At 42.5% G+C, this 21,793-nt stretch overlaps 1 protein-coding gene across 2 annotated transcripts in view; it reads left to right on the plus strand.

The window, feature by feature from the left end:
- Positions 1–13,056, plus strand: part of slc15a4 (solute carrier family 15 member 4) — a 55,238-nt gene extending 42,182 nt beyond the window's left edge. The window contains exons 9-10 of one of the 2 annotated variants that reach the window (XM_058389306.1): positions 10,758–10,884; positions 11,050–13,056. In XM_058389306.1, coding sequence (XP_058245289.1) covers positions 10,758–10,884; positions 11,050–11,056 — 134 coding nt within the window. In that variant the 3' untranslated portion in view covers positions 11,057–13,056. Of the gene's footprint in view, positions 1–10,757 lie in introns of both variants that reach the window. The other variant, XM_058389305.1, reaches the window with a different exon arrangement.
- The last annotated feature ends 8,737 nt before the right edge of the window (positions 13,057–21,793 follow it).

The following is a 21,793-nucleotide window of genomic DNA, read 5'->3' on the forward strand; positions in this document are numbered from 1 at the left end:
CCTCAGACTGAGGAAACAGCTGCTGTGTTTTCAGTCTAATGAGCTCTCATGAGTTTTTCAGCTGATCATCACTACCTAGAAACTCCAGGTTGCGTTACATCCAGTTCTATAAAGGCGGATCTTCCAGTGCTTTACGCAGATAGTGATGAAAATGTATCTTCTGGCTTCATTATGTAAAGCCGGTCATTAATTCGCGTCCAGGACAGCTAGCAGCGTCAGTATTTCAGCGTCTGAACGTCATCCCATTCAACAGTAATGAATTCCCTCAGGGTGAAAAATCACTACCAGAGTTTTGCTAAGGTTTGTCATTTATCTTCCAGGTTATTTGTAATCATGTTGTTTAGTTTGTTTGGTTTTTTTTGCTCAAAAGTATCCGGTCACTAATCAGATTCGGCCAAGTTTTCATTTCCGTGCAGTCTGAGACAGGGGCGGAGTGAAGGGGCGTTGTGGGCGTGTTTATTTGAGAAATAAACAAAACCCTGACAGGAAGCTGTTCTAAAAGACCCAAACTGATCTTCCTAGCCTATGGGCCTCTTGTGCTGATGTTTTTTTAATCATATTTTTTATCTTTTATCATGTTCTAGATATTTTTAAGGTTATTTCTACTCTGAGAAATAAGGAATATTTCTAGGAATAATTGGCTTTAAGACCCAGGATAATGGTGTATTATACTGTGAGAGTCTAAAGGGGGCACTTATTTCCGAGCGATGTGTCTCTGGAGTGGCGGCTCCAAATCGTTTGTAAATCGGTGTAAATCGTTTGTTTCTCGTCGTCCGTCGAATCCTCTTTATGTGCTGGAGTCTTTAATATTCATCTTTTTTTCCTCTTCTCTCTTTCGCCTCACCTTTCCTCAATGTTTCTGAGGCTCTTCTGTCTGCTCTATTATCTTGGTGTGAGCACTAAACCCCACAGGACCCTGCAGACGGTCTCTCCCACAGCGGGAGTCGGCCGGCTCCACCTGTCTGGGCCTCGTACAGGTCAGAGCAAAGGCCTGGATCTTTTGTGGAAAGTGGAAATCAGGTCTCGGGGTAGCTTTTTTTTGCACTTCGAAGCTTACTTCCTGTTCTAGTCTTAACAGATGAGCTCAGGAGTCACGCCAGGGTGAGCAGACGTCCTCTTTTTCCCGGACATGACCTCTTTTTGAGGCCTAAAATATCAGTCCGGCTGGGATTCATCTAACTCCCAGAATGCTCCAGGATTTTGGTTTGGGAACAAACAGGTGAAGAGATTTCTTCTTCTGGATATTTACATTTATCAGACACCCTTATCCAGAACAACGTCCATTTTTTTATCTCTCTTTTTTTTGAGCAATTGGGGGTTCAGGGCTCAGGGGCCCTTGGGCACTTGAACCTGGGGTTCAAACTCATAATCTTTTAATAAATAGGTCAACACCTTAACCATTAAGCTACCAAATCCTACATTCTTTACATCTCAGTTTAGTTAACAGGTTAATCCATAAACCAGGCTTTGGTTAATCAGATCAGTCTGTAAACTAGCAGCTTATTAATCAGGCTAAACCTCACACGAGCGCTAGAGTAAATAGGCACGACAATTAGCACTATACTGAGCATGCTCCGAAGTAAATAAATTAGCAATCAAACCAGCTAAACACCAATTAGCATTACAGTAAACTAACAACAGCCATATATTAAAACACACATTAGCATAAAGTAAACTATCATTATAGCAACTATGCTAGAACAGAAACACACTAAATAAACACTAGAGAAAAATAGCAAGTAAGTTAAAATGCATCCTCTATAATAAAAAAGCAATAAACCCTATATATATAGGGTGTGTTTGTGTGTGTGTGTGTGTGTGTGTGTAGAGAGAGAGAGAGGAATCTCATTTACTAGAAAAGAACGCAAAAGAAGAAATCCACATTTTCCCTCCGTATCAGAGGAGACAAGATGATTAAAACTCCTCACAATCAGAGGAAGGTTGCTATTTTAGAATCCCCAATTTTTTTCTTCTTTCCCTCCACCAAAAGTTTGTTTCTCTCAAAGTGCTCTCACTTCACCATCACACACCATCACACGTCTACAACACACCGCTTTGATTCCGTAGCGTTTTTTCCCTCCAGCAGCTGCCGTGTGTCAATAGGTGATGTGGAGATGTTGAGTTTGCGGGTGATTTAGTTAATGAGCGTGACTCCGCTCTTCTCCTCCAGCCGAATGGGCAGGCGAGGCGGTACGCCTCACGCTCAGACAGCCGTGCCATTAAACTCCTCATTTGCTCCTCGTTACATAACAGCCACCTCCGCTGACTCGCTCTGGAACTTTGTCATTTGTTTAAGTGGGAAGGCTGGTTGGAGGAGTTCGAGAAGCTTCCAGAAGGTCAGTATCCACTGCTTATAAGTTTAAATAAGGAAACAAAGCTTGTTATGAAGGGAATGAGACTTTGTAAACAGTTCCTTGGTTCCTTGGGAGAGTTTCACAGCCTTCTCCAGAGCTGAGAAGGATTTTAGGGTTGTGTGTTTTGTTTTTAAGCTAGCAGGCATGTGGAACATAATCGTCTCAGCGGTGCTGATAAATTAAGCTAGAGGTGGAGGGCTGAGTCGAGGAATATGCTGCAGGAAGCGTCCAGGGAAATGAATGAGTGGAGGACGAATGAGAAAAAGAAAAGATAAGACCTCTGTTTCTCACTTTAAGTAAATGGTTGATGTGAGTGAGACCTTCGTAGCAGCAACCGGAAACAATAGACTCCCTTTTTTAAACCTGGAAACAAAACAACAGGGTGAAGGTGTTTCCCATCCATCATTCACAGGATCCAAGATCCAAACGACTCCTGAGCTGTAAAAAATCAGAGGGGATTGGAATTCAGAAATGATCCACAAAAGTACTGGAACCACCATGAACCTCTACCAAACTGATGGTAAGGTCAAAGTGTGGAGAAAGCAAGGATCTACAGTGAAGCACGGTGGTGGTAGCGTCATGGCTTGGACTTGCATGACTGCTTCCAGAACATTCTCACTTTCTCATCTTTACAGATGATGGAGCTCATGATGGCGGCAGCAGCAGAATGAATCCAGAATTCTACAGGAACGTTATGTCTGGTAATTTATTGAGAATCTCATCATGCAGCTAGACCATGATCCAAAACACAGAGACACTCAACACAGGACTTCATCAGGGAATAGTGGAAGGTTTTAGAATGGACAGGACAATCAGCAGACCAGAACTCAACTGAGCAGCATTTCAGCTCCTGAAGAGGAGACTGAAGGAAGAAAACCAACAAAACAAAACATCTGGAAATAGATCACAGACGAAGAATGTAACAGTGAATGATGTCAGTGAGTCGCTGGTTGATGTAGTAACTGAATATTAATAGCTTAGAAAATTGCCATGTATAAAATATTTGTGATATTAAACTATATAAATTATACATGAGTAGGTGGACAGAGTAATGAATACATGGATGGAGGGTTGGATAGATGGATGGACTTATGGATGAGTACGTGGGTGGATGGGTAGGTGGACAGAATAATGGATACGTGGATGGAGGGTTGGATTTGTGGATGAGTTGAGAGATGGGTAGATTTATGGATAAAAATAGGTGGTTGGCTACATGCATCGATGGTCAGATAAACAGATGGAGGGTTGGATGAAGTGTTGGATCAGTAGATGATTGGAAAGATGGTTATATGAATATGGCCTAATGTCGATAGATGTGTAGATTGTTGGATGATTGATTGGGTGGATGAAAGGATGGATAGCTGTATGATTAGATAGTTGGAAGTTTGGCTGGATGGATGATGGATGGGTGGATGGATGAGTAGATAGTTGGATGGTTGGTTGAATGGAGGAGGGATGGATGGATGGATGAGTAGATAGAAGTTGGGCTGAATGGATAATTAGATGAAACAGTGGATGGATGGATGGATGGATGGATGAGTAGATAGTTTGATGATTGGTTGAATGGATGGGTGGACAGATGAGTAGATAGAGGTTTGGCTAAATGGATGATTAGATGGGATGGATGGATGGATGGGGTGGGTGGATGGATGGTTGAGTAGATATAATAACCAGAAAGCAGGTTAATTACAAACCTGGAAATGGATTACAGAAGGAGGTGAATGATGTCAGTGAGTCACTGGTTGATTTAGTAACTGAATATTAATATATTAGAATATTGCTGTGTATAAAATATACATCATGCTGCTTTATCTCTGCTGTGAAATCCACCAGTGCTGACGAGTCTGTAGTGGAACCTTTCCATCAGTGAGAGCAGAGACAGCATAAAATCGTGAAATGTAAAATAGTTTGCACTTCCTCCTGTTATTGCCTCGTTTCCCCTGAACCGCTGCCACGTAACGCTGGGTTTGCGTGATGCGTTTCACGTGCCGTCGTCTTCACCGGACATCACTCTTTGAAAGGATACACCCACAAGCAGGGCCTATTATTTTTACCACAATCCCTCACTGCATGTGTTTTCTCAAGAACTTAAAGCTTAAAGCTTTCCTTAATGCAGCATTACAAACGTCCATCATTCTCAGGGGGATGCGGTCACTGTTATGTGTTTGTGTCATTTTTGTTAAAGTTTGTTGTTGACTTGAACACAATGAAGTTTCACAAAAAATTCTATTTTCTTGTGCGATTCTGCTGACAGCAACAAGCAATTTATTAATCTCCAGCAACACTTTCTGGTTTTAAAAGCCGTAAATATGCCATGTGTTTGTTGAGCAGCTTTCTCTCTGAACAGCTGGCTCGCTAATTTTGTGGCAAGAACGCACGTAATTATACATGACAGCAGCGTTTAACTGTGTAAAGCCGCAACATATTGTTCAGTAACTGCAGTGAAACTAATGGGGAAAGGTGTGGAGTCATAACAGGGAGCAACGCTGATCCAGACTTATCCAGCTGCTGGGAGTTCTGGATGCTGGAGGGATTTATGGATGGATGGATAGATTGGGCAGGGGGTGGATTTATAAGTGGATGGACAGCTGGGTTGATGGATGGGTAGTTCCTGGATGTCTGAATGGATTTATGAATTGATAGATTTCTGGATAAATAAATGAACAGTGGGTTGATGATTTATATGTGGGACAATAGATTTATGAATGAATGGTTAGGTAGATGGATGGGTGGATGGATAGATGATTAGGTAGAGGGTAGATTTATGAGTGGATGGATAAATAGGTAGGTAAACAATGGATTTATAGATGTTTAGATAGGTAGGTGGATGGATGGATGGATGGATTGGGTGGGTGGGCAGATTGGTAGGTGGGTAGACAATGGATTTACAGTTTAGGTAGATGGATTTATGGATCCATCCATCTGTTTATCCTCTTTGATCCACTCAGCCAACCATCTACTCATCCATCAGTTCGACCATACATCTATTCATCTAACCACCCATCTAATCATTTATTAAGGTAACCATTCAATTTTCTACCTATGGGATGGGTGGATGGATTTATGGATGAATAGATGGGTAAGTGGATGGATTTAATTATGGGTGGATGTGTTTATGGATGTTTGAGTTGGGGTAGATGTATGGATGGATGGATATGTGGATGGATGAGAAGAGAGTTGGATGATTGGTTGAGTGGATGAAAAGATGGATGGATTGATGGATAATTGGATGGAGGGATGGATAATTGGATGGAGGGATGGATGGATGCTCAGACAGATGGCTGGTTGGATAGAAGGATTGTAAAGTAGATGGGTTGTTAGGTGGATGGATGGATGGATGGATGGGTAGATAACTGATGTGGAACAGAAACTAAACCATAAACTCAAGTTACTCAAAATGTCATCAGAAATAATGATCACTATTAAATTTCAAATAATGTTATTGAGGTATTCCCTTTGATCTGTTCACTTCTTCTCTCATCTGAGTTCAGTTTAAGATTTAAAATTTAATGTTAATGACGTAATACGAATAAGAAAATCTGTGATGTCACATTTTAAATAATAATAATAATAATAATAATAATAATAATAGCCATGAGAGCAGCAGATTTTGTCCTGAACCTCATCCACATTCTTCTGTTTCTCCATGTCCTCTTGCTGATGTTAATTAGGGCAGTGTGTGTGTGTGTGTGTGTGTGTGTGTGTGTGTCTCCCCTGGGCTGTTATCGATTACAGATGCACAAACCCCTGCCTGCAGGCTTACATCCTCCCTACTGAGTGCACTACTTTCCGTCTCCTCCTATCACACAGCAGCATGAAGAACACAAACACACACACACACTGTGAGCTCGCTGCAACTTCACTGCTGCTTCACTCGATTACCCACTGAGAGAGAGACAGACAGAGACAGAGAGGAAGACAGATGGGTCTGAGGGTTGTGGAGATTACTGTATGTGCTAGAAGGACTCGAACGCTCCATCATTCCGGAAAAGCAGATTCGGAGGAGAGATGAGCACGAGAGCGATGGCAGGAGAGGGACACTGATACAAGAGGAAAAGACAGGTTTATTATTTTCATTGGTGGAGAAAGGGGAAGAAGGTCCAGACTGTCAGGGTTATTTCTAAAGTGCATTTAATGTTGAGCGCAGTCCCACAGCGAGGGTTCGTTTATTATCGACTAACAAAGACTGGAAAAAAGGAACACAATAAAATACAGAAATTTAACAGAAAATCTAAGTATGTAAACTAGACATTTACTAAAATTTTACTAATGCACAAAGCAGGGTAGTGTGGATGGATGGATGGATGGATGGATAAAGAGAAATGGATTGATGTATGGTTAAGTAGGTGGCCAGATTTATGATGGGGGATAGATGTTTGAGTAGACAGATTTATTGTTGGATGAGTGGATGGATGGATGGTTAGGTGTATAGATTTATGGATGAGTGGGTGGAGGGTTAGATAGGTGAACAGATTATTCGATAAGTGGATGGATGGTAGGGCAGATGGATGGATTTACTGATGATTGAGTGAATGGTTTGTAGGTTGTTGGATTTATGGATGAGTGGATGGATGGTAGGGCAGGTGGACAGATTTATGGATGAGTGCTGGTTGGATTTATGGATGAGTGGAGAGATGGTTGGATAGATTTATGGATAAGTGGATGGAGGGATGGATAGGTGGATGGATTTATGGATAAGCAGATGGACAGTAGGGCTGGTGGATGGATTTATGGATGAGTGGAGAGATGTTTGGATAGCTGGATAGATTCATGGATAAAAATAGATGTGTGGCTGCATGCATCGATGGTGAGATAAACAGATGGAGGGTTGGATGGAGTGATGGATCAATAGATAATTGGATGGATGAGTAGATGAATAGATGTAGGGTCGGATGGATGGATGGATGAGTAGATAGTTGGAAGTTTGGCTGAATAGATGTATTAAACCAGGAAGCTCAGATCTGGACCACTGTTTATCCCATTAAAAGAAAGTTTTTTGTGGACTAGTGGAATTTTTCAGTTTGCTGTTTTGTTCCTTGTGTCTGTTTTTCAGCTTTAACAGTGCAGTTCTTTCAGTTTATTCCCTCAGAAGAATGCAGTCTCTCTCACAGACTGTAACAGTTCGATAAATTGTTGTCGTGATGAACTGTAAATGTCAGACAGGAAGTGACCGTAGCTTCGAGTCACTGTGAAACATGTGAAAGATGGAGTGAGGGTCATGGAGTTTATCAGTTTAACGTCTAATCACTGATTTAAGTGAAGGGTTGAATGCATGCTGTCGTTTTAGCTCACTTTAGTGAACCCTGTAACTGCAGACAGACACAAATTTGTTTTCATAAATGACATGAATGCAGACGGTAATAATGAGTGGAAATGTAAAAAGGTTAATTGTAGAATCATAAGTTCTGATTGAAACATAAATATATTACTCACTGGAACTGAGTTAAATGAAATGTTTTTTCCACTCAGTTTTATTAATTCATCCCTGTTCATTTCACCCAGAATAATTTACATAAATAATTCTTATTTTTTTGTAACCTCACTCAACCTGAAATATATTTCCTTCTCCATCTCCTGACTCTCTGCAGCTGATGACGTGATCCTTCAGCTGCATCGTCGTGTATCAGACGTGACATCCCGCCTGATTCCAGTTAAAAAAGGAACATGTGTAGGAGCAGCTGGTTCCACACTGATTTTACACACAAGATGAAAAGATTATTGGATTCAAAGAGATTAAAATCTGTTTGATGAAGAAGATCAACATGTTAAAGCAGTGTTTATCTCATCATTAGGAGAGTAAACACTGAGCAGTTAGTGAAGGAGGCGTGGCTCTGTGTCAGTCTCAGTAAAGGGGGCATGGCCTCTGTGTCAGTCCCAGCGAATGAGGCATGACCTTTGCGTTACAGTGTCAATATAGGAGGCGTGGCCTCTGTGTCAGTCCCAGCGAATGAGGCATGACCTTTGCATTACAGTACCAGTATAGGAGGCGTGGCCTCTGTGTCTCAGTTCTAGTGAAGGAGGCATGGCTATTATCTCAGTCTCAGTGAGGGAGGTGTGGCCTCTGTGTGTCAGTCCCAGTGAAGGAGGTGTGGCCCCTGTGTCAGTCCCAGTAAAGGAGGCATGGCCTTTATTTTAGTCTCAGTGAGGGAGCCGTGGTCTCTGTCTCAGTACCAGTGAAGGTGGTGTGGTCTCTCTGTCTTAGTCCTAGTGAAGGAGGTGTGGTCTCTCTGTCTTAGTCCTAGTGAAGGAGGTGTGGTCTCTCTGTCTTAGTCCTAGTGAAGGAGGTGTGGCCTTTGTCTCAGTTCTAGTGAAGGAGGTGTGGCCTTTGTCTCAGTTCCAGTGGAGGAGGTGTGGTCTCTTTATCTGTCAGCCCCAGTGAAGGAGGCGTGGCCTCAGAGTCTCAGTTCCACTGAAGTAGGCATGGCCTCCATGTCTCAGTCCTAATGAAGGAGGCCTAGCCCTTGTCTTAGTCCCAGGGAAGGAGGTGTGGCCTCTTTTATTTTCAATGTAGGTGGCGTGATTTCTGTCTTTCAGCCCAGGTTAAGAAGGCGTGGCCTCTGTGTCAGTCTCAGTGTGGTAGGCGTGGCCTCTGTGTTTCAGTACAAGGTAAGGAGAATCATGTAGTATCATCGAAATGGTGAAAAAATGTATAGAGGCATGCAAGGTTTCGTTTCAAGATAAATGATAAACACACTCTCTCTCACACACACACACACACTCACACACACACACACACACTCACACACACACAGATTCTTGTCATGTTTCAGGTAAAAATAAATTTCCCCTCAGTTCCGCGAGCGTCTCCTGAGCGCCGCGTGCCGTGTTTGTTTGTGTCACGCGGCAGCGTCGCTCAGTCGTGTTTATTTTTCCATTACAGCCGAACGGCGGCCAAAAAGCTGTGACGGCTCCTTTCCTGAGGGGGAACGGCGGCAATCTCTCCGCCAGCGAGTGTGTCGGAGTGATACAGCTCCATGTTCTTTCACGACTCGGCTTGATGGAGAGAAGAAGAAGAAAAAAAACTATCAACACAGGAAAGCAGGAGGGTGACGAGGCGAGGCGAGGCGAGGCGGGTGTCTGAGGGATGTTCAGAAGGAAACACAGTGATATATACGTGTTATCTGCTAGGCTGGGATTAGTGTGTGTGTGTGTGTGTGTGTGTGTGTGATGAGTGACGGTTCAGTGTGAGTTTTATCATGGGGAAGGACGGAAATGTCATTTTTCTGCTTGTTGTGTTTGCGTAGCTTCACTGGAGAATTGCGCTTTTTAACTCGGGACTCATTCGGGAGTCGTTCAGCACAAAGCCAGCCGAGGCACAAAAGCAGCACAGAAGCCGACGCGCGCGCGCGCGTGTGTGTGTGTGTGTGTGTGTGTGTGTGTGTGTGTGTGTTGATTAGGGTAGTAATGGTGTAAGAAAAACTTTCGCTATCAAACAGCAGCTTCATCCTTCAGGACCTCCGTCTTCTCACACTGTCCCCCCCCCCAAAAAAAACAACTATTTATACCCGTTGCCGCGGTTACCAGATGATGATGAGCACTGATACTGAGGGTCTGATATCATAACGTAACACACACACCTGTCGGCCAATCAGAATCCGGCAGCTGCCCTGGACCGTGGAATTAAAAAAAAAAAACTGCCCAATTCAACACACAGGGAGGTTTAGTGAGTCTTTAAAAATACAGCGTGTCCTTCACAAAGTCCATGAAAGATTGAAGAAGGTGCCAAACAAAAGGAGATTAAAGTTTAAAAAAAAAAAAGTGTGTGTGTGTGTGAGAGAGAGAGAGAGAGAGAGAGAGAGAGAGATGGAATACACCAGTCCCTTTTCTCCCTTCTGTCAGGATGAGGCAAGAGAAAATAATAAAGTGTCCTAGATTTGGGAGAATGACGTGTGTGTGTGTGTGTGTGTGTGTGTGTGTGTGTGTGTGTGTGTGTGCGCGCACGTGTGTGCGTGTGGCGAGAGAGAGAGAGAGAAATAATTGAAAGCCTCTGTATTCATTGCTGTTGGACGGGATTGGTGAGGAGAAACTGCATATGTGTAACTGCTTTGGCAAATTAAACACACACCTTTCAGTATTCAGTATTAGTTCAGGTGTGTGTGTGAGAGAGAGAGAGAGAGAGAGAGAGAGAAAATGTATGTGTGTGTGAGAGAGAGAGAGAGAGAGAGAGAGATATAGAGTGAGTGTGTGTGTGCGAGAGAAAGAGAGGAGAGAGTGTGTGTGTGTGTGTGATATCTCACCCCGTGATGCCACTCTATAGGGCTTATTTCCATATTCATGCATATTCACAAGCCATGATATGTCATGTATAAGTCATTTACTGTTATAATGATTCTGTCTTTCTCTCTCTTTCTTTCTCTCTCTGTGTGTATGTGTGTGTGTGTGTGTGTGTGTGTGTGTGTGTAGGAAACATCAACAACTGCACACTGAATTATTATTTCTTCCTCCTGGCCGGGATTCAGGGCGTCACGCTCCTCCTCTTCCTCATCGTCTCGGTCAAATACGATAGGCAGAAATCTAAAGCCAACCACAGGTCCTCATTCAACTCCTGACCCACACACACACACACACACACACACACACACACAACACATACACACACACACACACACAACACACATTTCCCAGCATGCCTCAGCCTGTGTCACACTACCCGCCTGCAGTTATTTATATATTTAACATTTTTCTCTCTCTCCAGTCGTTGATTGAAACTGAACTGATTCCAGATCAGATTTATAATGTAGGAGTTTTGGGGGTTTCTGTGTTTCGTCTTCATCACGTTCTCCATCTCCTTCACCGAGCGACGTCCAGAGAATAACAGAACCCTGACTGTGTCTCAGGAACGGAGAGAGCGTTAAAGCTTCATGTGCCTCAGCAGCTTCAGCCCAGTGAAGTGAAGGACGTTTTAGAAGATGACAGAAATCTCCACAAACACTTTCAATCTTCTCACTTTTATTAATATTAATTTTAAAACAAAATAGCAGCCTGGATCTGAACCTTTCCACTCCAGCAGAAAATCCTGCATCACTTTTAAAGACTGAAATGAAAAAGATTTTCACTCGTCTGCTCGAGCGGCTTCATCCATCTCTACTAACCAGTTTACTTTATTATTATTACCATTATTATTGTTAAATATATTTTACTCCGCGAGTGTAGAAAGGTCATTTCTGTGTGTAAGAGGCAGAGCAGACATCGCTCTCGGAGTACCTCCTCGACCCCAGGACTTAATTTAATTCTTTTCCTTCACCTCCCTCAGGTGATGATGATGATGATGAAGGAGAACGTTTCTGAACAGCTGAATGTATAATCCAGAGCTGAAATTCGACTCCATCTTTGATTTAAAAAAATAAAGACAATATTCTAATTTCACCATTTCATTAAACTCCATGAGCCTCGGCTTTATAAACCCCAACAAAGATGGCCGCCGTTTAGCTACGTTAGTTTCAGTGTTAAATTAAAGAAGGATGTTTCAGACGACCGGATTGTTTACGTCTGGTGTCCATCTGGAAGTTTTATTTTATTTTTTATTTTTTTAAATATATACACTATATTGCCAAAAGTTTTGGGACATCTACCTTTACCTGCACATGAATGTAATATGGAGTTGTCCCGCCCTTTGCAGCTATAACAGCTTCAACTCTTCTGGGAAGGCTTTCCACAAGGTTTAGGAGTGTGTTTATGGGAATTTTTGACCGTTCCTCTAGAAGCACATTTGTGAGGTCAGGCACTGATGTTGGACGAGAAGGTCTGTCTCACAGTCTCCACTCTAATTCATCCCAAAGGTGTTCTATGGGGTTGAGGTCAGGACTCTGTGCAGGCCAGTCCAGTTCCTCCACACCAAACTCACTCATCCGTGTCTTTATGGAGCTTGCTTTGGTCACTGGTGTGCAGTCATGTTGGAACAGGAAGGGGTCATCCCCAAACTGTTCCCACAAAGAGCATGAAATTGTCCAAAATGTCTTGGTATGAAGCTGAAGCATTAAGAGTTCCTTTCACTGGAACTAAGGGGCGGAGCCCAACCCCTGAAAAACAACACCTGAATTCAATGATCTGGAGGGGTGTCCCAAAACTTTTGGAAACATAGCATGTAATATAACGTGCACTTAGACTGGTAAACATGGTATAAATTTTAGTAGAGTTTTCGGTCTTGTTTTGCTGCTTTCACACTTTTTTTCCTCTCAAACTTTCACATGTAATCAGTACAGAGAGATGTTTAGCGCTTTTTGAGCTCCTGACCAATCAGATTGCAGCTCTGAGAACAAGACAAAGGAAAACCAACACTGTGGATCAGGTGAAAAATATTTCTTGGCTAATGCTCCAGCGTGAAAATGACACGTGCCTTTTAGTGACGTGACCTGATGTGACGTCTGGCTTCAGCTGCGTCCGAGCGGTAGCTCAGCACTCAGGACTCTACCTGTCTGACCACACACACCTGATTTAGCGTGATTTTAGCTCTGCACTGTGATTAGCATGTTTCCGCTAGTCGATTTGTCCTGAGAAACCACTGACTCTTCGGTCTTTAGACGCATTTCAGTTCTTCGTGTTTTTGCACTTTTTTATGGTGGTGTTTTTTTTAATGCATTATGAATTCATTTTAAGAATGTTGTGTATTTTTTTAAATAAGGATAAGATTGTACTTTATTCCCGCCGTGTGACTGACGTACCGCTTCACTGATCCCTCAAATAAATGAAATATTTCTAAATCAGCGGAGTTCCTGTCTTTCTTTCATGAGTCTGAAGTTTTGTGTATTTTGGACATGGAGGTCTTCCTGAAGTTCAGACTGAAGCCTCCTGTTTCCTTCACCATGTCTCTGTGTTTCAGACCAAAAAAATGAAGAATTGCCTTTTATTGCCCCCCCTTTGCCTGTCTCTCTCTCTCTCTCTCTCTCTATTTCTGTCTCTCTCTTTCTGTTTCTCTCTGTCTCCATTTCTCTCTCTCTGAGTCTCTCACTCTGTCTCCCTCTCTCTCTCTCTTTCTGTCTCTTCACCTCTCTTATTTTCTGTCTGAAGCTGTGTCTCTTTGTGACCTGATTATAATATAATCAACAGAGAGAAAAAATCATCACAGCACTGTAATAATAATAAAAAGGAGACGAAGAAGAAGAATCTAGTCAGCTCATGTTTACTGACTGATAATAAACTCTGCAATTTAATCTACATTTTTAACATCGGAAATGACTTTATTAACATGAAGAACATTTATAAAGAAAGAAAAGATAGACAGTGATATTTATTTTCATCAGTTTTGTTGAGGTTTGTTTTTCTGAAAGGGGGGCGTAGGGGGCAGCAAGAAAGACAGAGGGAGAAAGAAACCAAGAAAGAGAGAGAGAGAGATGGGGGCAAGGAAGAGACAGAGAGAAAGACAGACAGGGGTGGGGGAGACTATCAGGTGGAGAAAGATGTATTATCCTCTGTGTTGATAAATCTGATTTCACTCCAGTCTACATATGACTGTAAACTGTGACTGTAGCTCCGCCCACAAACACTGTAACAGAGAACGCTGGTGATAAACACACACACACACACACACACACACACACACACACTCTCTAATGTACTAGAGCCCATTGGTAACTTACCTGTGTTGCTTGTTAAAATAGTGGGCGGGGTCAATGCAAATACAGCACCAATAGGACTAAGGGACATTTTCACACAAATGTTTCTTATAATAGTTTTAAAAATGATGATGAAGTAAGATGAGGATTAATGTTTGGTCTCCTCAATAAATACTTCTGGTTTGATTTTCTTTCATAAATCACTTTAATAAGAAATAAATTAAAACTTAAATAAATAAAACGTCTGTGGAATTTGATAAAACTTTCTTGTCCCTGAAGTGTGATGTTAAACACCAGTGCAGTTAAACTCCTGATCAGGTGAAGGTTTAGGTGAAGGTGGAGGTTTAGGTGAAGGTGGAGGTGGAGGTTAAACTCCTGATCAGGTGAAGGTTTAGGTTTAGGTGGAGGTTAAACTCCTGATCAGGTGAAGGTTTAGGTGAAGGTGAAGGTTTAGGTTTAGGTGGAGGTTAAACTCCTGATCAGGTGAAGGTTTAGGTGAAGGTGGAGATTAAACTCCTGATCAGGTGAAGGTTTAGGTGAAGGTGGAGATTAAACTCCTGATCAGGTGAAGGTTTAGGTGAAGGTGGAGATTAAACTCCTGATCAGGTGAAGGTTTAGGTTTAGGTGGAGGTTAAACTCCTGATCAGGTGAAGGTTTAGGTGAAGGTGAAGGTTTAGGTTTAGGTGGAGGTTAAACTCCTGATCAGGTGAAGATTTAGGTGAAGGTGAAGGTTTAGGTTTAGGTGGAGGTTAAACTCCTGATCAGGTGAAGGTTTAGGTGAAGGTGGAGATTAAACTCCTGATCAGGTGAAGGTTTAGGTGAAGGTGGAGGTTAAACTCCTGATCAGGTGAAGGTTTAGGTGAAGGTGGAGATTAAACTCCTGATCAGGTGAAGGTTTAGGTGAAGGTTTAGGTGAAGGTGGAGGTTTCCTGCACAACACCTCAGATGAAGGTTTAGGTGAAGGTGGAGGTTAAACTCCTGATCAGGTGAAGGTTTAGGTGAAGGTGGAGGTTAAACTCCTGATCAGGTGAAGGTTTAGGTGAAGGTGGAGATTAAACTCCTGATCAGGTGAAGGTTTAGGTGAAGGTGGAGGTTAAACTCCTGATCAGGTGAAGGTTTAGGTGAAGGTGGAGGTTAAACTCCTGATCAGGTGAAGGTTTAGGTTTAGGTGGAGGTTAAACTCCTGATCAGGTGAAGGTTTAGGTTTAGGTGGAGGTTAAACTCCTGATCAGGTGAAGGTTTAGGTGAAGGTGAAGGTGAAGGTTTAGGTTTAGGTGGAGGTTAAACTCCTGATCAGGTGAAGGTTTAGGTGAAGGTGGAGATTAAACTCCTGATCAGGTGAAGGTTTAGGTGAAGGTTTAGGTGAAGGTGGAGGTTTCCTGCACAACACCTCAGATGAAGGTTTAGGTGAAGGTGGAGGTTAAACTCCTGATCAGGTGAAGGTTTAGGTGAAGGTGAAGGTTTAGGTGAAGGTGGAGGTTAAACTCCTGATCAGGTGAAGGTTTAGGTGAAGGTGGAGGTTAAACTCCTGATCAGGTGAAGGTTTAGGTGAAGGTGGAGGTTAAACTCCTGATCAGGTGAAGGTTTAGGTGAAGGTGGAGATTAAACTCCTGATCAGGTGAAGGTTTAGGTGAAGGTGGAGGTTAAACTCCTGATCAGGTGAAGGTTTAGGTGAAGGTGGAGGTTAAACTCCTGATCAGGTGAAGGTTTAGGTTTAGGTGGAGGTTAAACTCCTGATCAGGTGAAGGTTTAGGTTTAGGTGGAGGTTAAACTCCTGATCAGGTGAAGATTTAGGTGAAGGTGAAGGTTTAGGTTTAGGTGGAGGTTAAACTCCTGATCAGGTGAAGGTTTAGGTGAAGGTGGAGATTAAACTCCTGATCAGGTGAAGGTTTAGGTGAAGGTTTAGGTGAAGGTGGAGGTTTCCTGCACAACACCTCAGATGAAGGTTTAGGTGAAGGTGGAGGTTAAACTCCTGATCAGGTGAAGGTTTAGGTGAAGGTGAAGGTTTAGGTGAAGGTGGAGGTTAAACTCCTGATCAGGTGAAGGTTTAGGTGAAGGTGGAGGTTAAACTCCTGATCAGGTGAAGGTTTAGGTGAAGGTGGAGGTTAAACTCCTGATCAGGTGAAGGTTTAGGTGAAGGTGGAGGTTAAACTCCTGATCAGGTGAAGGTTTAGGTGAAGGTGGAGGTTAAACTCCTGATCAGGTGAAGGTTTAGGTGAAGGTGGAGGTTAAACTCCTGATCAGGTGAAGGTTTAGGTGAAGGTGAAGGTTTAGGTGAAGGTGGAGGTTAAACTCCTGATCAGGTGAAGGTTTAGGTGAAGGTTTAGGTGAAGGTGAAGGTGGAGGTTTCCTGCACAACACCTCAGATGTGTTTCCTCATCACAGAACCTCATTAACGCTCCCCGGTGCCACGGAAACCGTTCTGTCTCCCGCAGGACGCCGGTGTGTTCTGTTCAGGAGGCGAGTCAGGGAATGTGTGGAGGAAAGAAGAAGAAAAGAGAGAGAGAGAGAGAAACTCTATAAAGAGAGAAAATCAGTTATCGTTGTGCAGTGTGCCGAGACGGCCTCGCGCTTCCTCCGGCACCGAGGAGAAGATGAAATCAAAAGAGGAACACGACGGTGCGTTAATTACAGTCTGACCGCCATCCATCTTCCCTTCCCCTCGCTCTGTGTGACACGGAAATTTCTCCGTCCTTCACACTTCACCGGGTGTGATACACTGCCCACACCGAAACACGCCGGCGTCCAGAGAGTCACCACGGAGACGGAAAGAAAGAAAGAAAACTCATCTATCAGACCGCCGCATGTGAGGGAAGACAGGAAGTGAGTCGTGACAGAGAGAAAAAGTTGCTGGACAGGAAGTTTGGAACGGACCGGACCGGAGACAGAACCGGAAGCGGGGCGCTCTGACGGACTCGACACGCTCTCGTTCAATCTGGTTTCCATTCAAGCAGTGGTAATCGATGGAGGCGTGTCTGTAATCACGGCAACGAGCTCATTCAGAGAGAGAGAGAGAGAGAGAGAGAGAGAGAGAGAGAGAGAGAGAGAGAGAGAGAGAGAGAGAGAGAGAGAGAGAGAGAGAGAGGAAACACACCCAGATGGAGAGGAGTCTCTCTCTCAAGGATAAACGTCAAATTGGTCAATAATTGCCTCGTTTGCCTCGTTACACACACACCCACACACACACACACACACACACACACACACAGTGTTTAAAGTTCTGCACTAAACCCTGAATTCCCACCAAGCAATCAGAGGAACACGGTGATGATTAAATTTATTCTAGATATCAAACAACCCTGTTTCAACGAGAAAAAACTGGAGCTGGACTCTGAAAAGAACCGTCCTCATGAAGGCAACATCAGAGTGAATGGAACCTCATTCAACTCCAACACCCCCCCCACCCCCCCTGAAATCTGAGCAAATTAGCCTTCATTCATCTCGCGGTTTCAGACTTTTAATTCAACTTTTATTAACATCCATAAAAGCAAACTTGATGCACAAACAAACGGGAATGATTTCTTTTATCTCTGTTATAGACGAGGCGCGGATCAGATCAGATCAGATCAGTGGTGCTGATGATGCCTTCTGCTGCGGTAAAGAGCAAACTGATCCATCTTTCTTTTCCGAATCAAAAATGTAAAGAATATAAAGAAAGGAGGGGCAGATTCTCCACTTTAACGCTCTTTGAAAAAATATTCAAAGCAGAAAAAAACAGCATTAAACACACACACACACACACACACGGTGTCATTCACCTGCTGAGAACAGAGCACTTTCACTCCCATGCTGGAATCTGATTGGTGCTTGTGGGTTATGATGTCATAACGCTTCCATGTCACACTGTTTCTTATGAAATAAATCTAAAAAAAAAAAAAAATCTAAACATCTACTACATAAACATCACATTCTGGGAAGTTTACCAGGTTTAATCTTATGTTCAAAACTTACAGATGTTCAGTGATGTCACTTCCTGTCAGGTCTGAGGTTTGAGGCCATAAACATAAAACGTCTATAAAAGTCATCAGCATATCACTAATGATCAGATTTGATAGATATATAGTGCAATATTACAGTTTATAAAATGCTTATGAAGCATCGTTACTGCAGTGCAAGAGAATAACGAGTCTGTGTTTGACTCATTAACGCGAGTGGTGTCTAACCCCCCCCACCTCCCACCCCCCCCACGACCCAGCTACAGTTCGAATGAAAGGCCGTCGTCTCTCCTCTTCATAATCATAAAGAGCATTTCCGAGCCGAAAACTAATACGGACGTCACCTTAATTGGTAGCAAAGAGGAAATATGATGCTCTTCCTCCACCGCCCGGGGAAATCCGGCTCGGGTTAATTAGACAAATGCTGGCATTTGTGTACTGAACACTTGCAATAATTCAGCTTGAGAGATTATCAGCAAAATGCCACATTAACATACAGCACTGCTTCCATTAATTCATTTAAACAGCCTGAGCAACAGGGGAGTGGAGAGGAATGACCGGGTCCACTCGGACACACTCGGAAAACCAGCTCAATGAAACACACACACACACACACACACACAGAGCAGTTTTACTTATTCTAAAAACCATTGCACATGACACTTTAACCTTAACTACGTCAATATTTCAGCTTATATCTATATTCTGTCCACATCTGTCCACCCTACATCTCCCTCTACATTTCACCATCACCATTCTGCTTATTTCATTCTTATTCTATTCTACTCTTGTTTATTTTTATATATTATATAATGATAGTCTATTTTATATTTTGTATTATATTCTTATACTCTTTTTGAACTTGATATTCTTTTTATATTGGATTCTTCTTTTCTTCTACTCTATTTCTTATATTTTATATTCTAGTTTTATATTTTTATATTCTAGTTTATATTTTTATTTCAAATATTTCTTAGATTTCTATATTCTAGTTTTATATTTTGATTGTAATTATTTCTTAGATTTCTATATTGTAGTTTTTTATTTTCTTATATTTTACATTCTAGTTTTACATTTATTTTTCCCATCACAGGACACTCATAAAAAAACATTTCACTACATGTGGTACTGTGTATGATTGTGTATGTCATACAAACATGAAAGCACACACACACACACAAACACACAAACACACACACACACATACACACACACACACAAACACACATACACACACACACAAACACACAAACACACACACACACACACACACATACACACACACACACACACACACACACAAACACACGTACACACACACACATACACACACATACACACACACACACACACAAACACACACATACACACACATACACACACATACACACACACACACACACACACACACAAACACACGTACACACACACACATACACACACATACACACACACACACACACAAACACACACATACACACACATACACACACAAACACACACACACACACACACACACACGGTTTACATCTGAAGTGTATTGCTATTAAACTGTATTATTTTTTTTACCAGGATAAGTTGACCTCCGACTGAACGACTAAACCAGAATTTCCAATCACAAATTACTGACTAAATCCAAGTGAAGTTTGTCTGAAACATTCTGGTCAGGAATCAGGTCATGACCGAATCGAATATTTGTACAAAATGGTTTGCAGTACCTCTCTAAACCTGAGAACTTCCGGAGTCTCTGCTTAATCTCAACGCACCGTCCCTTTTCCCTTTTACAACGACAGCAAGATGAATAGATTGTATTCGACTCTCCAGACTTGAAAATTCTCCCTTCGCAGCTAATCACATCCAGCACAAGTGAGATTGAAACACATCCAGTGAACCCGAGCTGCCTGGCACAGAACAGGGACGAAGAGCCAGTACTTGTGAGAATGAATAAGACGTGTATGTGTGTGTGTGTGTGTGGTGTAGGGGGGATAAATGGACAGGAAATCTTTTTAAAATTCCACTCCAGTGAGGGTTTAAGTGAAACACGGACACACTCGGTGCTGTAGGTGGACAGATTAAGACCTTAAAGGAAATGAAAATGTCAGATCTTTGCTCATGGCTCTGCAGTAATTAATGATGATCCTGCAGAGAAACATCAGCAGAACCTGGAGTAGTTCACTCGTCTTTATTTGTCACATATACATTACTGCAGAGTGAAATTCTTCCTTCGCATATCCCATACTTTGGGGTTGGGGTCAGAGCACAGGGTCAGCCATGATACAGAGCCCCTGGAGCAGGGCAGGTTGGGGGCCTTGCTCAAGGGCCCAAAGGTGGCAGCTTGGCAGTGCTGGGGCTTGAACCCCGTTCTTCTGGTCAACGACCCAGAGCCGTAACCACTTGATCTACCACCGCCTCAGTGAGTACTGACCTACTGGGTCAGTGTGTGTTCACTGTGTGTGTGTGGAAGGAAGTCCTGGTGTGTTTCCTCCACAGTGAGGTTCTTCAGGCAGGTGAGAACACAGAGATCACACTCAGGTATCTCAGCGAGGTGGGCTTGGTCTGCTTCTGAAGCTTTCTTCAAGAAAGGCTTTTTCTTTCTCCTTCATTACACTCTGTTTTAATGCTACTATTTATATTTTTATGACATTGTACTGTATATTCTGTAATTTTTTTTGGATATTTTGTATTATCCTTGAACTCTTCTATTGCTCTTGAACTCCTGAAGAATCAGGAGAACAAGAGTCAGGAGATAATAAAAAGCGATGGTTTATCGTGTGTATGGAGTCTAAATATAGGCTGGAAGAAAAAGAAGCCCACTTGTGAGTGCGAGAAGGACGCAGTGGACACGAAAGGACACGCTTGATGTGTTTTTCTGAAAATGTGAACAGAAATGCCACGGGAGTCCTGGAGAAGAAAAGTTCCACAGAGATTCCAGACCTTCTCTACATCTTCTCCATGTTCAGGAGATTTTGTGGTGTCTACGCACTCACTAAAGGCCTGTGTCACGTTTTCTGTCAGTTTGAGTCGATGAAAGATGTCCGTGAGGATGTTCTCAGCCCTACACACCCCTCAGAGGTGGGATTTTTGTCTTTTGATTAGTTTACTGCTTTGTGGTATGAAAACAAACCAAATTCTGACTCCCAAAAAAAAGTAAAACTATAATATTACACGATAAATCTATAAAATATGATCTTTACTGATACACTGATGACTTCAGCCAACGTTCATGTTTGTGGACTCAAACCCTAGACCCTGGAGCTGACAGGAAGTGACATCACTGAACATCTGTAAGTTTTGAACATAAGATTAAACCTTGTAAACAATTCAGAATGGATTTTATAACTCTGTAAATCACAAGACCACCACAACCACCATCACCAGTAGCACCACCACCACCACCATCAGCAGCACCACCATCACCACCACCAACACCACCAACACCACCAGCACTTCTCTCCAAATTTCTGGCAGTTTTTGGCTTGTCCTTGTTTAACTCCATTCAGCCTCCTGCTGTTTTTGCTCTAATGATGCCGGATTTATAATTGATTTAAATTAGCTTTGGATTTTTTATTTTTTTCTCTTTGCCCTTTTTTTTGCATTATGAAAATTGTCCCGGTCACAAATGATTAAATTAGAGCAGAGATGAATTTTTTTCGCTATCTGGCTGGGAACAGCTTGAGTCAGACGCTCGCAGCAATGGAAGCTTTTGCATACCAAAGATTTGGGGAATAAAATTGGGTTTAAACAGGGCACAGAGGGGGAAATACAGAATAATTTAGTTTGCCGAGGTGGAAGACGAGGTGAATAGCCTGTTTATATTTTATACACAGAAATGGTTTTAACTCCTCAGATGCTGGGTTTGGTTTTTTTTGGGGGGGTGGGGGGTTGTTGGACCAGGAGGTCTTGGTGTATGAACTGAAGAAATGAGACGCAGAAGGACATTCGGTCTGTCAAA

The sequence above is a fragment of the Hemibagrus wyckioides genome, linkage group LG05, assembly GCF_019097595.1.
Source record: "Hemibagrus wyckioides isolate EC202008001 linkage group LG05, SWU_Hwy_1.0, whole genome shotgun sequence".
Classification (NCBI taxonomy): domain Eukaryota; kingdom Metazoa; phylum Chordata; class Actinopteri; order Siluriformes; family Bagridae; genus Hemibagrus; species Hemibagrus wyckioides.